Consider the following 16,611-nt stretch of genomic DNA (forward strand, 5'->3'; position numbering starts at 1 on the left):
TTGCACAAGTCCATGATCGCTATGCAACAATTACAAAAGGCGATTATAACACTGACATTACAAAAATGGATAACGTTGCCAACCTTCTCTTCAATGCGTTAATCCATGCCGGGCTGAAGTTTATCCTTACAATCTGAAGCAAGTGCTGACGCCGAGTTTCTCACATCTTTTTTAGACAGTAGCCCATCATCAAACTATAAAATTATTGACCACCGTTTTCACTGGTGGCACACAACCAGAAGCATCTGACTGAAATGATAAGTTCCGACCTCCGATTCCTGCGTGCATGCAGAGGCGATTCTAGGCTCAGTAGGGGGGCCAAGCGAAGATTAAAAAGGAAGAACACTTGTAACAAATCGCCACTACTGTTCCCCAGCTACAGTCTTGGGGGGCCCAAGCTGCCTGTCTAGCCTAGTGACAAGATATGCATATGCGCCTCTCCTTGCCTACGGATGGCGAAATGCGTCAAAAGTACAATTGATTGTCTCAAAATATCGTTTCATTTTTTCCAATCTCACGACGTCCGAGGCCCCCTCTAGTGTCGGGGCCCGGTGCTGCAGCACCGGTTGCACCATAGGATAACGCGGCCCTGTGTGTACCCCCCCAATGAGGAGATCATCCGATGCCATCACAGCCGGTTTTCAAAAGATTGATAATAATTAGAGGTGCACCCCCATCCAAATCTGTCAAGACCCTCGAATAACACAATTTCAATAGTTTCACATACAAGCAAGGTGCCTTTTCAGAAAATAATCTTAATTCATTTTTATTTAATACAAAGCTAACATAATTGCATATTTTTTTTAATTTTATTTATGTAATATAACTATTTATATGTATTATCAAGTACATGAATGTAAACCAAACCAACATCTGGGTTCTCTAAAAATATAGAAGTGCATGTCTTCAGAAATGGAGTTAGGGGTATTTGCATCTGAACTCTTCATGTGTTCATGCACAGTTTTGATATCCTCCATGTAAATACACAATGAAAATAAAGAGAATGCATAAATGAGAAGGCGAGTCCATTCTTTTGGCCTGTACTGTAGGTCACAGTGATATTTATTAACTGACTTTTTCAAGACAAGGTCATTACCTGCCCACACACTGGGACGCAAGGTCTCACACTATAGAGTCCTACATTTCCTGGAAGCCTGTTTGTTGACTGGATGGAAAGGTTTGCCGAATCTTGGTGACAGCACAGGATGGGAGGGGCACTCGCACACGGCGGCCTAGAAATTGCCAGCACCACCTCACCAACTGCCGATAAGCAGTATGTCTGAGTTTTCTGTACAAAAAAAGAAATATAATGTAGAAAGTGTGCCTTCATCAGAAATAGGTAATTTGGTGTTACAGCAGTTATTCAGCAGTGTGTGTGTGCTGTTAATAATAATAATAATAATAATAATGTTACTACTGAAGCCTTAAGCTGAACTCCATAGTCTAGCAGTGTTTCCCAACCAGGGGTACGTGTACCACTAGGGGTACGCGAGCACATTGCAGGGGGGACTTGGAAAAGTGTTATTATTATAACAAATGTATGGAGCAGCCACATCAGGACTGAGAAAATGATAAAGAAAATCGATTAGGGGGTACTCATGGGACAACTAAGATGCTTAGGGGGTACGCAAGACAAAGCAGTGTTTCCCAGGGTTGGGAAACACTGGTCTATAGGCCTATGAAATCTCTGCAATTTCGAGATTGGCAACTCTATATGAAAATGGGAGATAACTTACTCATTTTCAGAAGGGTCCTGTCGAGCAAGCCCACCATATTGCTGCATATATTGGTAGTGGGCTGTCTCCAGGACCCATCTGTCCAGGCAGACTGACTGAAATCCAGGATGTTCTGTAATGCACTGTAGCTGTGCATTGTGCCTGCAGTTGTGTGCGTCGGTTTTCGCGGCCACTTCGGGGATCTCACTGCAGCACACCGACTCAACTGAAGTTGGCATCGCCACACAGGCAGAGCATGTGCACCTGTCACGGAGTAGACGTGTAACAAATCAGGACATTGACATCTTTTGTGCTACACCTTTCATGACACCTGAATCACATTGCAGAAATAAACATAACAAGTAATGATGTAATCACACGATATTCAAATATGTAGGGTTGTGAGTCATGTAATGGCAAACTCTATTGCCTTTTCACAAAAGTACTTGGTGGGACTGTATGGTGTATCTACCTAGCCTACAGGGGCGCTGCATTATGGCTTGTAATTACGCACACGGCAGAATAAGAATGAATGAAGTAAAGTGAAGTTCATGTACATTTCTCCTCCGTGCTTTGTTTAAATTTCTACTTCTAAGTATACAACAGACTGGTAGCCCGATGGCAATCTATTAGAGTACAGCACCGTCTCATTTTCATTTTCTAAATGAGACGGTGCTGTCTGTCGTTGTCTAGCGGTAGCATACCCGTTGAGACTAATACGATCCTGAGTCTACGTGTATAGGTATTGCGATGCTCCTCTGGGCAATTAGTCAATTCGGTTCAGGCTGCAAAGTGTCAATGAGTTTAGGTGACAACTACAAAACACGCTGCAGCTTTCCACGTAGTAGTCGTATGCTACTTCATCGGCACCACGACTGATTTCTAGCCCAATTATTAGCCTTGTATAGGCAACAAATAGCATTGCTATCATCTGCTAAAAACAAGCACAAAAGGAAGGGAAATGACAGTCAACGTTCATAAACGAAATTAAATAGTTTATACATCGCCAACACTACCTCGTTTATTGACACTGTTTCAGCATGTATTCATTTTCTCTTCACATTGACACACCAGTAGTAAGACACTGAAATGAGGACATTATTGTAGCCTACCAATTGATGTGCCCCAACCGAGCACTGCCGTTGTCTCCTGTGGCCTCCATGCCCGTTTCACACACTTGTACCCCATCCTCCCGCGCCAGGGGTTCATATAAATACGGTTGTACACCTCGGGGAACAAATAAATCATCTTGGTCACTACTGCCGGGACTGGATGACAAGTCGTCCATAATGGTTGCCTTCAGATCAACTCAGTACTCGAGTCGCATGCGCAGCGCGTCACTATTAGCAAGTATCCAACCCCACACTAAAACTACATTATCTAAAATATAAACAAAAAATGAAAAAGGATACATTCATGGAGTAGGCCCTAATACTTATTGTGAAACACTAAATGAAAAAACAGACTCTATTCACTTTATTTCGATCAGTAGACCTAATGCCATTTCAACACAAGATGGCGTTATTGAGATAGGCTTCGGTCTGCATGTCTTCCGAAATGTACGTCACGTTCTGTTGTCCAATCAGAAAGGCGTATTTTATAACTTCCCAAAAAATACGATTTTGACAAATACAACTTTCTCATTTTATTCAAAGTTTGAGTTTGTGTATTTTAGGTAAGAAAAGAACGTAGGCCTATAGCGAAGTTTAATTTTGTTAACTTAGTGAACCTTTAAATGCGATTGTGTTTTGGTCCTAGATAACATTTAAGCCCCGTTATATCCTTATAGAAGTATAGAAGTAGTCTAATATAAGCTTGTAGCTGCCTGGTTCTGGTAAAATGCTAGCATTAGCTTACCCGGTTAGCTCAAAACATTGAGTGATCAAATGGCAATGTGGGGTAACCTACTTGTGTTACATACGTTCGTGGTGCATTTTTACATCAATCCATGGAAGTCTTGACATTTATAAGCATTTAGGGTCTTTATATTAAGCAAAAACGTGATGCTGGAAATCATAGAAATCGCTGCCATGTTTTTCAAAAATTTTTGTAACTCCCGCCCTTGCTACCCATACGCCCATCTGATTGGTTATTGGACCATCAGATTTGCATGATATAGAGAACTCGTCTATATCAAATCGCGTCCCGCTGCGATATCTCTTCAACTCCGCGCTGTCAAGCGAGTTATCGCCTCCATTCAAAGTCAATGAGAGCGGCGCGGAATTTCGCCGTGTGGGTACGGGCCGTTAGGGTGTACTCAATTTTGTGAGAAACATTTTGAGACATTAATGGCTGTAATTAGTTTGAGTGAACAACACATTGAAGCAGCTATGTCAGTTGTACACTGAATGCTACAAACATTGGGAAATGTGAGGGGTGTCCTCACTTCTATGATATCACACACATATCCACACATTGCTTTGCTCTTTCACACATAGGCACACAAGTTCTATTCACACACCGATACACACTATCTCTTTCTCGATCATGTATGTGTGTACTGTATGTGTGTATGTGTTTACGTGTGTGTGTGTGTGTGTGTGTGTGTGTGTGTGTGTGTGTGTGTGTGTGTGTGTGTGTGTGTGTGTGTGTGTGTGTGTGTGAATGTGAATGTGAATGTGTGTGTCTCAGCATAGCCATGTACGGGTTCGACAGAAGGGGGTAACTAAGGAAAGAAAAATTCAATATTAAAACACATTATCTCCCTTACGAAAATCAACCATCATTTTACTGTGGTAACCATGGTTTTACTGTAGTAATTCTCTGAATGGCTTATCCATGTTTTTTGGGGGGTAACCATGAAAACTCTGGTTCCTGACTAAACAAGTATCATGGTTATTCATGGTTTTCATATATTTTTCAGCATGGTTTGTGTTTAACGTTTAACCATGGTTAGTTTTCAGAGTAAAACCGTGGTTAGTTTTACAGTTAAACCATAGTCAAACCAAAAACCATGCCGTGCCATGCTCAAAAAAAGCATGAAACTATGATCGATTTTTGCAAGGGCTCTCTCCTCCCTCGCCTTGTTTTCAACGTTGCAAAACATCAACAGGCCAGCGAGAATGAGATTTGTTGCTATTGGTGACAAAGGCAAAATAAGTGTGTCAGGACACACCATGTGCTCGCGTAGCATGCACACACACACACACACACATGCATAAACACACACACACACATGCATAAACACACACACACACACACACACACACACATCAACACAGACCCACATCGATAACACACACACACACACACACACACACACACACACACACACACACACACACACACACACACACACACACACACACACACACACACGACTGCAGTAGCGTGGCCATAAAAATGGTGTAATTTTGCATGATTGCCAGGAGCTCGTGTCCTAACTCACCCCATCTCGTCCCCCGCATGACATTCATGGGCTCACTTCACGTAGATATGCACGCACGCACGCACGCACGCACGCACGCAGAAAGCCTTGACGTATACCATGTAAGCACAAATGTAGCCTGTATTGAACAATATACAGTATACTTAAATACACAAACACACGTACCACACACACATACACTGACACACATGCACAGACACACACACACACACACACACACACACACACATACACATACACACACACACACACACACATACACAGACACACACACATACCGGTACTCATCCATGCAGATGCTGGATGCTGGCTCGCACCTCGTGCTCGCTGCTGTACCCTGCTGTGCCAAAGGGTCTGTGCCGTTCACTCTAACAAGTACTGTGTCAGAAACAGTCTTGCCAGATTGTCTGATTAAAACCCGCCCAAAAGGTTCTCAAAAAACGCCAAAACGCTAAATTCCGCCCAATTTCAACAAATTGCATTTGTTTTCTATGGGCACAAAACGGCTTTAACCCTTTGGAGACGGCGCATAGAAATATCGTGCACTTCGAAACGATGGCGTTGTGGTTGTTATGGCAATAAAATACGTAAACATCTGCCGAAACATGTTGTATTGACATTACTACAACCTAACCAATCAAAAAAGAAAGACTTGGAAATGCTTAGTTGTGATTGGTAGCTAGGTTTATCTGTCATGTCCACGCTCACAGCTGGATATTGACGTTCACTTGTTATGATGGCTGCTCCACCTCGCAAGCGCGTCCGCTACAGTCGGGATGAAGTGGTGGCTATGATGACAGAAAATAACAACGAGAGCGATATTGACAGCGAAACCGGTGGTCTTTCAAGTGATGAGGAGTTTGCCTTGGACGAGGAGTTGCGTGGAAGCGATTCAGAAACAAGGTACGTGACGACAACTTTAGCTAGTAAGCTAGCCAACTTTCGCCGGTGAAGTTTGAAGCTATCTCGTTGTTGTTTGATTACAGTATGTGGCCCATTGCCTCTGCTAATATGAATGATGTTTGAAAAGGGCATAGGTTTTGATCGAGTATTCATTTCTATCAGAGGAGAAAATAATGAGCTGGTCTACTGTAGCGATTCATTCATTCAATCTGTCAGCCCGTAGGTATTACCTCAGTCTGTCAGACGCGTCAATATTGTGAGATGGCACTCCCGACGCTCACTTATTTTCCTCAGGAAAATGTATATTTTTCACGAGTTTTATATGTAAAGGAAGTAGTATCTCTGAAGCCCTTATTTAGCTCATTAGATGTATCAGCACATTTTGTGATTTTCTGTTCAAGAGGTCCAAGCTATGACGATAGCCTATTTTGTTTCCCACAAATAAGCTAGCCAACTTTTGCCGGTGAAGTTTGAAGGTACCTCGTTGTTGTTTGTTACAGTATGTGGCCCATTGCCTCTGCTAATATGAAATGATGTTTGAAAAGGGCATAGGTTTTGATCGAGTATTCATTTCTATCAGAGGAGAAAATAATGAGCTGGTCTACTGTAGCGATTCATTCATTCAATCTGTCAGCCCGTAGGTATTACCTCAGTCAGTCAGACGCGTCAATATTCTGAGATGGTACTCCCGACGCTCACTTATTTTCCTCAGGAAAATTTATATTTTTCATGAGTTTTATATGTAAAGGAAGTAGTATCTCTGAAGCCCCTATTTAGCTCAGTAGATGTATCAGCACATTTTGTGCTTTTCTGTTCAAGAGGTCCAAGCTATGACGATAGCCTATTTTGTAGTCTATTTTGTTTCCCACAAATAAGCTAGCCAACTTTTGCCGGTGAAGTTTGAAGGTATCCCGTTGTTGTTTGTAACAGTATGTGGCCCATTGCCTCTGCTAATATGAAATGGTGTTTGAAAAGGGCACAGGTTTTGATTGAGTATTAATTTCTATCAGAGGGGAAAAAATGAGCTGGTCTACTGTAGCGATTCATTCATTCAATCTGTCACCCCGTAGGTATTACCTCAGTCTGTCAGACGCGTCAAGATTTTGAGACGGTAGCATACTCCCGTCACGCTCACTTACTTTCCTCAGGAAAATGTATATTTTCATGAATTTTATATGTAAAGGAAGTAGTGTCTCTGAAGCCCCTATTTAGCTCATAAGATGTATCAGCACATTTTGTGCTCTTCTGTTCAAGAGGTCCAAGCTATGACGATATATTTTTCATATGCATGACTATAGGCTACCAATCTAAATTTATGAGGAGGAAAAAAGGCCACTTTACTGGAAGCATCTAAATGCACACTCCATGAATTAACAATGTTTATGTTTACTTTGTCTAATTTATACATATGATTATGATTATGTAACTTAGGCCTGTAGTCCTATGTGAATCATTGTGCAAGTTTTATACTGAAAATCTGTTTTGTTGCATGTGTTATATGGAGCCAACACAATGTGCTCAAAAGTATTGTGTGCTGTCTGAGTGAGCCAACATTTTATGATTGCATGATCACCAGTGTTGTTCTCTGCTTCCCTTCTAGCTTTCATCCGGAACCAGCAGATGAACTAGAGCCTGCATCACCGAACTCAGGTCAACTGCCAAGGAGCGATACGGGTAGAGGACGAGCTGGCGGACCAAGTGGAGGAGGCCGAGGCGGAAGAGGAGGAGGAGGAGGAGGCGGCGGAGGAGGAGGAGGAGGAGGAGGAGGAGGAGGAGGAGGAAGAGGAGAAGGCAGAGGAGGCCGAAGCAGAGCAGAAGGGGGCAGAGGACGAGGAGGAGGAGGAGGAGGAGGCGGCGGAGGAGGAGGAGGAGGAGGAGGAGGAGGGGAAGGAAGAGGAGGCGGAGGCGGAGGAGGGGAAGGCAGAGGAGGCAGAAGCAGAGCAGAAGGGGGCAGAGGACGAGGAGGCAGAGGACGAGGAGGCAGAGGAGGAGGAGGAGGAGGCAGAGCACGGGCTTCCAGGGTCAGAGGAGGAGTTGGGTCACTGCAGCCTGTGTATGGTACCAACTCTTACAACACACCAGACACACCAAACCAGCTACCACCATTCACACCACTAAGACCACCAGGCTTACACCTGCCTGCAACACTCCTCAGGGGTGCAATGAGCTGTGCTCTTGATTTTTTTAAGTTGTTTTTCACAGTGGAGGTCATGACACAGATTGCACAGCATACCAATGCATATGGTTGGAGTGCTGTGCTGCATAAGCCAACATATGCCAACAAGCATGGCGAGTGGGTAGATACCACAGCAGAGGAGCTCTACAAGCTGGCAGGACTTTTATTGTACATGGGACTAGTAGACGTCAGCCCTACCAGTCGTTACTGGAGCAAAAAGAGCCTGTATCATGGTCTGTGGGGACGTTCTTTTATGACACGCGACCGATACAAGGCCTTGATGGCTATGCTCCATATCGTAGACCCCAGTGCTGAAAGTGACTCAGAGAAGCTGTCCAAAATCTCCACCTTCATGGCCCACATCAAAGACCGGTGCATGAGTCTTTATCAGCCATTTCAGCAGGTTGCTGTTGATGAACGCATGGTAAAGTCTAAGCATCGCTCTGGAATTCGACAATTTATGCCAAACAAACCAGTAAAGTGGGGAATCAAATTGTGGGTTTTGGCAGACAGTGCCAACGGGTATTCGTATGATTTTAATGTGTACATTGGGAAAAGAGCTGGGCATAAAGTGTCTGAAAATGGTTTGGCCTATGACACGGTGATGGAGCTGGCCGCACCACTCCTACACCAGGGTTACCACTTTTATTTTGATAATTTCTATTCGTCAGTCAAGTTAATCAAGGACTTATATACCTCATTAACACCAGCCACGGGGACGGCAAGTGAGAACAGGAGGAACTTTCCTGACTCAATGAAAAAGGGGAAGGAATGGGCCAAAAGACAAGAACGGGGGGGGCATGAGATGGGAAAGGGATGGGGTTTGCCTTGCCCTGCAGTGGATGGACAGTAGGCCGGTTACTGTGCTCTCCACCATCAGTAATGCCAATGATTTTGTTATTGTGCAGAGAAGAGAGAGAAATGGTGAGAGGTGGCGCACACTGCAGGTGCAACAACCCAGGGTAATACAACAATACAATCAGTTCATGAATGGTGTGGACAGATCTGACCAGCTCATGACCAATAACAATGTCTTGAGGAAGTGCATGAAATGGTGGAAAACTCTTTTTTTTCATATGGTGGACATGGCTGTTGTTAACAGCTTCATTTTGTTTCAGTTGCACAGGTCACAACAGCCAGATAATGTTTTGTTAAAACGGCCTAGGCAGTATTCGCTGGGGGAGTACAGGGAGGAGTTAGTCAGACAGTTGGCAGGGTTGGAGGAATATGCCGATCCTCCAGTGTTCAAGCCTCCAAAGAGGGAGCAAGGAGCTTTTCACACTGTGCACCTACCAAAATTTAGCACTACCAAGCGTAATTGTAAAGTGTGCTATGCGAGGACCAAGAAGGAATACAAAGTATATTCTTTCTGTGATGCGCCTCAATGTAAAGTGTATCTACACTGTACAGCAGAGAAAAACTGTTTTGCACTTTGGCACAGCCAAGACTATCACAAGGAATTGTGAGACAGTGTGTTTCTTGAAAATGTGTTCTGTTCGGGATGAGCAGATTGTCACTATTATTATTTTATTTATTTATTTCAGTGTTATTTATCTATGAATGTATTCATCTATTTATAAATGTAAATATTTCTATGAAGCAATCTATGCATTGTTTTTCCATTGTTATTAACAACATCAACAAAAAAGGGGGTAGGGGGTGGGGGGGGGTCATCTGTATTCATCCAATTGTCCAATACATCCATTGTCCTGTTTCAATCCAAATACTCTATCAAATACATTTTTTACAGACAGGAAACAATAAAGAAATGGTTTATTGCACCAGATTTTGTTGTATTTTTGTATTCACTTCTAGTGCATAGCTAGTTCTCTCTTCTGGTAATGTGAATGTCAGTAAAAGAATTCTCGCAGCATTCTAAATTGATATAACTGTTTTTTTGCACCCATAACTAAATGTATCATATCTTTTGAACAGTATGTCCTAGCCACATAAACTTTATACCTTTATGTAGCACACAAAATTCTGAACGTTTGATACACTCTATATTTTTGTCTATCTAGTACAGAAATATGTCAAAAAAGGATTTATGTCTGGAATTTTCCTTTTTTTTAACGGATTTTTGTACAAGTACCTACTGATCTTTGTCAAGATATTTCAATAATGAATGAAAACTATATGCTGAAATTTATATCATTTTGTAGCCCTGGTTCTCCTGATTACAATGGTATATAGAACACATTTGGTGTATGTACCACAACTTAGAAACACTGAATTTTATGGAAGGTCTTCATGCAGCACCACAAAATAGAATCTTTATCATCGTCGCGAAAGGGTTAAAGAACGCCAAATGGCCAATTTTTCCCGTTTTTACCCGCAGACGGCCATCCCAAGTAGCCCAATTGGGCGGGCAACCGCCCAATTGGGCAACACTGGTCAGAAATGACACAAGTTGTGTTTGCTCAGGGACAACACCCTTTTTGACACAGTATTTCAACTGAATAATACACATGTTGTGTCACATTCCACACAATATGTGTTAAAATCACCTTAACACTAGGCAATGTGTTAAAAATGACACATTCCCTCTTGGAGTGTACTATGATGTGCTGTACCATGCCGTGTTGTGCAGTGCTGTTCTATACTTAAAGTGTTGCGACATGCTGTGCTCTGCTATTCTGTGCTGTGTGGTCTGTGCAATGCTGACCTTAACAAACTCTTCTGGTCTGTGCCGTGCCATGCTGGGCTATACCCCGCTGTGCTGTACTTTGGTGTCCTCTACTTACCTGTGCTGTACTGTGCTGTTTTGTGCTGGGCTGTGTTCTGTCATACTGCCGATCAGCTCCAAAAATAAACTTTATCATTTAAAAAGCTTTTATTTTTTAAAAGATATTATTTTTTTGCTTTTTAAATAATATAGTTTATTTTTGGAGCTGATCGGCAGTGTGCAGACCTACCTTTTTCAACAGTCTGACTTTTTTGTCTGGCACCTGCAACAACTGTTTTTGGATGTGCGCACCCTACCCAAAACTACTGTGTTCTGTCATGCCATACCTCGCTGTGCTGTGCTGTGCTGTGCTGTGCTGTGCTGTGCTGTGCTGTGCTGTCCTGTTCTGTGCTTTTCTATGCTGTCTTGCTCTGTGTTGTGCAATATTCTGTCGTGCTGTACTGTGTTATGTGCTATGTGGTGCTGTGCTGAGCCTGTTCTGCCTGCGCTTTGTCATGCCGCACCGCACTGTGTCATGCCACACCTCGCTGTGCTGTGCTGTGCTGTGCTGTGCTGTCCTATGCTTTTCTATGCTGTGTTGCTCTGTGTTGTGCTATATTCTGTCGTGCTGTACCAGGCTGTGTTATGAGCTGTGCGGTGCTGAGCTGAGCCTGTTCTGCCTGTCTCTGCTGTGCTGTGCTGTGCCGCACTGTGCTGTGCCGTGCTGTGCTGCTGTGCATTGGTGGTCTCAGAGTGAGCAACTCGATGCTCTATCCAGTCTGTCCCTCCCTCATTCAGTCAGACGCCTGCGAACGCTATTGGCAAATCGAGCGGCCGAGGATTAATTGTAATTCAAGGTCTATTACTGCAGGGCCCTTTCTCTCTCTCTCTCTCTTTCTTTCTCTCTCTCTCTCTCTCTCTCTCTCTCTCTCTCTCTTTCTTTCTCTCTCTCTCTCTCTCTCTCCCTCTCTTTCGCTCTCTCTCTCTCCTTTCTCTCCTTTCTCTTCTTCTCATTCTCCTACCCGCCTCACTGCTCCAACACACGACGCCAGCGGGGTTAGTGTGTGTGTGTGTATGTGTATGTGTGTGTGTGCGTGTGTGTGTGTGTGTGTGTGGATGTGTATATGTGTGTGTCTGTGTGTGTGTGTGTATGCGTATATGAGTGTGCGTATGCGAGTGTGTGTGTGTGTGTGTGTGTGTGTGTGTGTGTGTGTGTGTGTGTGTGTGTGTGTGTGTGTGTGTGTGTGTGTGTGTGTTTGTGTCTGGGGCGGGGAGGTGAGCAAGACGCCAGCCAGAACACCCCCTCCCCCCCCGCCAACCCCCTACCCCACCACTACCACCACCACCACCACCACCACCATCTCCTCACATCCCACCTCCCCAACTCACCCCCTCATCCTGGACCACCACTGCTCACCCCCGCCGCCCACCCTACACCCCCCACACACACACACACACCCATCACCACCATCATGGCTCAAAAGCTTTTTGATCAAACTGATAAAAACCCAGGACTTTAGCCCCACTGTACCTGACTCCCCCCTTCCTTCACACACACACACACACACACACACACACACACACACACACACACACACACACACACACACACACACACACACACACACACACACACACACACACACACACTCCCCCAACATCCACTCCACACACCCAATGACTAAAATTAATATATAAGCAACAAGGTTAGTGGGGTGGGTGTAAAGAAGGAGAATAAGGGGAAGAGAGAGAGAGAGAGAGAGAGAGAGAGAGAGAGAGAGAGAGAGAGAGAGCAAATGAAAGAATGAGAGAGAATGGTAGGACTAAGAGGATGAAAGACCAGAGAAGGAGAGAGAGAGAGAGAGAGAGGGGGGGAGGGAGAGAGAGAGAGAGAGAGAGAGAGAGAGAGAGAGAGAGAGAGAGACGGGTGTATAAGTAAGATGGAGGAGGGTATTCACGGATGAAAAGTGTTGGCTCCTCAACCATGGAGATGTGGTGCCCCCTACAGGCCTAATGCAAAACTGACAGCAGAAATGAGAGATTGAGGGAGAGAGGTAGAGAGAGAGTGAGGAAGAGAGAGAGTTAGAGAGAGAGAGAGAGAGAGAGAGAGAGAGAGAGAGAGAGAGAAAGAGAAAGAGAGGGAGAGAAAGAAAAAAAAGAGAGAGAGTTTGTGTGTGTGTCTTTGTCTTTGTGTGTGTGTGTGTGGGGGGGGGGGGCAGCGAAAAGGAATGTAGTGAAGAACAGATTAATTGAAAGAGGAGACAAAAAGGCAAAAAGATCAGACAACAGGAGAGGAAAAAAGACAACATGGGAACTCTAGCAGCTGATATGTCTGGGAGAAGAGAAGAGGAGAGGAGAGAAGAGAAGAGAAGAGAAGAGAAGAGAAGAGAAGAGGAGAGGAGAGGAGAGGAGAGAAGAGGAGAGAAGAGAAGAGAAGAGAAGAGAAGAGAAGAGAAGAGAAGAGAAGAGAAGAGAAGAGAAGAGAAGAGAAGAGAAGAGGAGAGGAGAGAAGAGAAGAGAAGAGAAGAGGAGAGGAAGGAGGGAATTTTAGCCTATGATATGTCTGATGCTGGACTGGCCATCTGGCAGAGCGGGCATTTCCCAGGGGGCCCGCACCCTTGTGGGCCCCTATTTTCAGAAATGTAAAAAAAAATGTTTTTATTTTCTTTTCTTTTTTTTACATTTCTGAAAATAGAGGCCCACAAGGGTGCAGGGCTCACCAGTGAGTCAGTTCTGCGCCGCTAATTATGAGGGGCCCCTTTAATCCAAAAGTGCCCAGGCCCTATTTCTCCCCCAGTCCAGCCCTAGTCTGGTGTTACAAACGCCACAATGGACTCCTGCTGGCTCGCAGCCAGCCTTCTGGAAAAATCTATCGCAAACCACCTCAGCCCAATCGTACCCCCTCCCCTCTGTCTGTCCCTCCCTCGATCCCTTTCTCCCTCATCCTCCATCCCTCTCTCCATCTATTGCAACCTCTGCTCCAATTCGCTCTCTCTCTCTCTCTCTCCCTCTCTCTCTCTCTCTCTTCATCATTTTCTCTCTCCATCTCTCCCTTGTCTCTTCACAACACGTCCCCCCCTCACAGACACCTTGCCCCAATTGCACAGCCTCTCTCTTGTTTCGTTCTCCTTTTTTCCATTCCTCCTCTCCTCTTCTTTCACCCATCCTTTCTTTTCCCCTTTGTGACCACCTCAGTCGCGCAATTGCTCTGTCTCATCCTTCTATACTTCTATCCTTTCATCCTCTCTTCCTCTTTCTGTTCCTCCTCCGCTCTTCACTCATCCATCCCTACCTCCTCCCTCATGACCACCTCGGTCCAATTGCTCCCTCTCTCTCTTTCTCTCTCTCCATCCTTCCCTGTCTCTTATCACTACTCCTTCCTCCTCCCACCCTTCTCCCCATTAAGTCTTACATCTATCCCTCTCTCCATCCCTCTCTCCTTCCTCTCTGCCCCTCTCTCTCTGCCCCCCCCCTCTCTCTCTCTCTCTATGCCCCATGCCTCCTACCCTTACCTCCCTCTTCTGTCCCTCATATATGCTACATCTTGTTCTCACTATACCAACCGTCAGTTCCCGCGTCAACTGTATTTACCCCCCCCTCTCTCTCTGTCCATCCCTCTACCCCTCTCTCCCTAAACCATTTCTCTACCCCTCTCTCCTTAAACCATCCCTCTACCCCTCTCTCCCTAAACCATCCCTCTACCCCTCTCTCCCTAAACCATGCCTCGGTCTCTGCTCCCAGGCGCCTTATCCTCATCCAGCTGCACTGTATTTATACAATCTCTCTGTCTGTCTGTCTGTCTGTCTGTCTGTCTTGTCTGTGTGTCTCTCTCTCTCTCTCCATTACTCTATTCCTTCATCACTCCATCCTTCCATCCCTCTCCCCATGCATCCTTCTATCCTTCCCTCCCTCCTCCCCTCTCCCACCTGCCCGATCCTCCTCCAGCTGTATTTACCTGGCTGCCAAAATGGCCGCTGCATGTGATTCCCTCCAGGGAAGTCCGCCACAGAGCCAGATGCAGAGGCAGAGCTGCGTTTGATATGGAGTAGAAAAGAAAAAGAAAAAAAGGAATGAAAAAAAAGGAATGAAAGAAGAAAAAAGGAAAAGAAATGCAATGAAATGAACTGAAATGAAGAATGAGAGGAGGGGGAAATGGGACCCCGCTGGAGGAGTGTCTGACAGGGGCCAGTGAAGTGAGGAAATGTGGTGGTGATATTCCTCCCTGGTGGCCGTATGGGGCAGACTTGTGGCCAGTGTTGCCAGATTGGGCGGTTACCCACCTAATTGGTCTGCTTGGGATGGCCGTCTGCGGGTAAAAATGGTAAAAATGGGCCATTTGGCGTATTTTTCTGCAGTTTTGTGTCCATAGAAATCAATGCAATTGGTTGAAATTGGGCGGATTTTAGCACATTTTGGCGTTTTTTGAGAACCTTTGGCCGGGATTTGATCAGACACATCTGGCAACACTGGTTGTGGCTCTCTCTCTCTTGCTCTCTCTCTCTGAGGAAATGGCAACAGGGCTGCAGTGTGGTAGCAGGAGTGATGTGGCCGTCTTTTTAGCAATGCCAGACTAGTAAGGTGCGTGGGTATCTGTGGAAGTCATGTTTCCTTCTCTCTCTCTCTCTCTCTCTCTCTCTCTCTCTCTCTCTCTCTCTCTCTCTCTCTCTCTCTCTCTTTCTTGTATTTGTATTTCTATGTCAATATGAAGCATTGTGTCTGTTACAAATAAAGAATTGAAATTCTCTCTCTATCTCGCTCTCGCTCTCTCTCTCTCTCTCTCTCTCTCTCTCTGGTAAATGCGACCTGGGGAAGCCGTCTGGAAGCAGAGTTGATGCTCTCTATGATAATAACCCTTATTTTAAGATTCACATATTAGCCAAATTGGCGTAGCAAAATGACAATGTAATTTTGCTACATTTAATTTTGCTACGTTTTTCCTGACAACCTGCCGCGGCCCCCGTTGGCATCCCCAGGGGTCCCCGGCCCCCACTTTGAAAACAACTGCTAGCGTTACTGATGCTCTCTTAGCGTTTTCAGGTCGACCAGAACGGAGCTGGTGCCAGTGCCCGCACCAGTTACGTTCGGCACTAAAGTGCTTATCTGCAAAACCAACTTTCCTGTTCGTGAATGCTAAAATCTTTGGCGTGAACATGACGGCCGGTTCGCGAGTAGGTGCAGGAACGGGTACTGGCACGGTTCTCAGTTGGCCTGAATCCTGAATCTTTGGTAAGGGCAAGCAAAGACGTGCCTTGGCAGAGCCATCGCTTCGTGTGATAAAGGCAGACATTGACTGTGTGTGGTCAGGTTCCCGCCATTCCAGTCCATCTCTCTACTCTACGTCTGTCTGAGGATCACTGCCAGGGGTGAGGGTAAAGAGGATTGTAAGAGCTTGACATTTGACAGCAGGTTCCTTTGAAGGTTATTGATGTCGTATTTCAATTGTGCAAAAGCGTAGCCCCCTTGTGGCCCAAGGTTTCTACAGCAGCAGCTCACTGCTCTGTAACTGCATTACGCACACTCTATTTCCTTCTGCCCTTTCATCAGACAAGCGATTGACCTGCCAAACGAGTTGAATAAGTTGTAAGAAACTGGACTCATTTTTGGAGCTTGCTTGAAAGATATATTGTGTTATTCACAGAGCGGAGATCTATCAGTTTCATGTTTGCTGTTAAGAAAAACGACCTCTCTGGATACTAGAGTTCAGAAGTCAGGAGTTGCTTACAAGTACAACAACTCCTTTGGATAACTTGAGTGGGATGAAAGA

The 16,611-nt window shown here is 45.0% G+C and overlaps 1 protein-coding gene across 1 annotated transcript; it reads right to left on the bottom strand.

Moving 5' to 3' along the window:
- Positions 1-610: 610 nt before the first annotated feature.
- LOC134438576 (P2X purinoceptor 7-like) lies at positions 611-3,278 on the bottom strand. Its single transcript, XM_063188171.1, has 3 exons — positions 2,828-3,278; positions 1,737-1,979; positions 611-1,288 (listed from the first exon to the last, which is right to left on the bottom strand). Exons 1-3 carry the CDS (start codon positions 3,001-3,003, stop codon positions 1,138-1,140), a joined length of 570 nt encoding a protein of 189 aa, XP_063044241.1. The 5' UTR covers positions 3,004-3,278; the 3' UTR covers positions 611-1,137.
- Between the last annotated feature and the right edge of the window lie 13,333 nt (positions 3,279-16,611).

The sequence above is a fragment of the Engraulis encrasicolus genome, chromosome 22, assembly GCF_034702125.1.
Source record: "Engraulis encrasicolus isolate BLACKSEA-1 chromosome 22, IST_EnEncr_1.0, whole genome shotgun sequence".
In the NCBI taxonomy this organism is placed as follows: Eukaryota; Metazoa; Chordata; class Actinopteri; order Clupeiformes; family Engraulidae; genus Engraulis; species Engraulis encrasicolus.

Excerpts from the sequence above, each read along its gene's own strand:
- LOC134438576 (XM_063188171.1), bottom strand. The coding sequence starts at position 3,003 with ATGGACGACTTGTCATCCAGTCCCGGCAGTAGTGACCAAGATGATTTA. Across the intron at positions 1,980-2,827 it reads CGGTTGGGGCACATCAATTG|GTGCACATGCTCTGCCTGTG; the intron begins GTAGGCTACAAT and ends ACTCCGTGACAG. Across the intron at positions 1,289-1,736 it reads CAGGACCCTTCTGAAAATGA|AAAACTCAGACATACTGCTT; the intron begins GTAAGTTATCTC and ends TTTTTTGTACAG.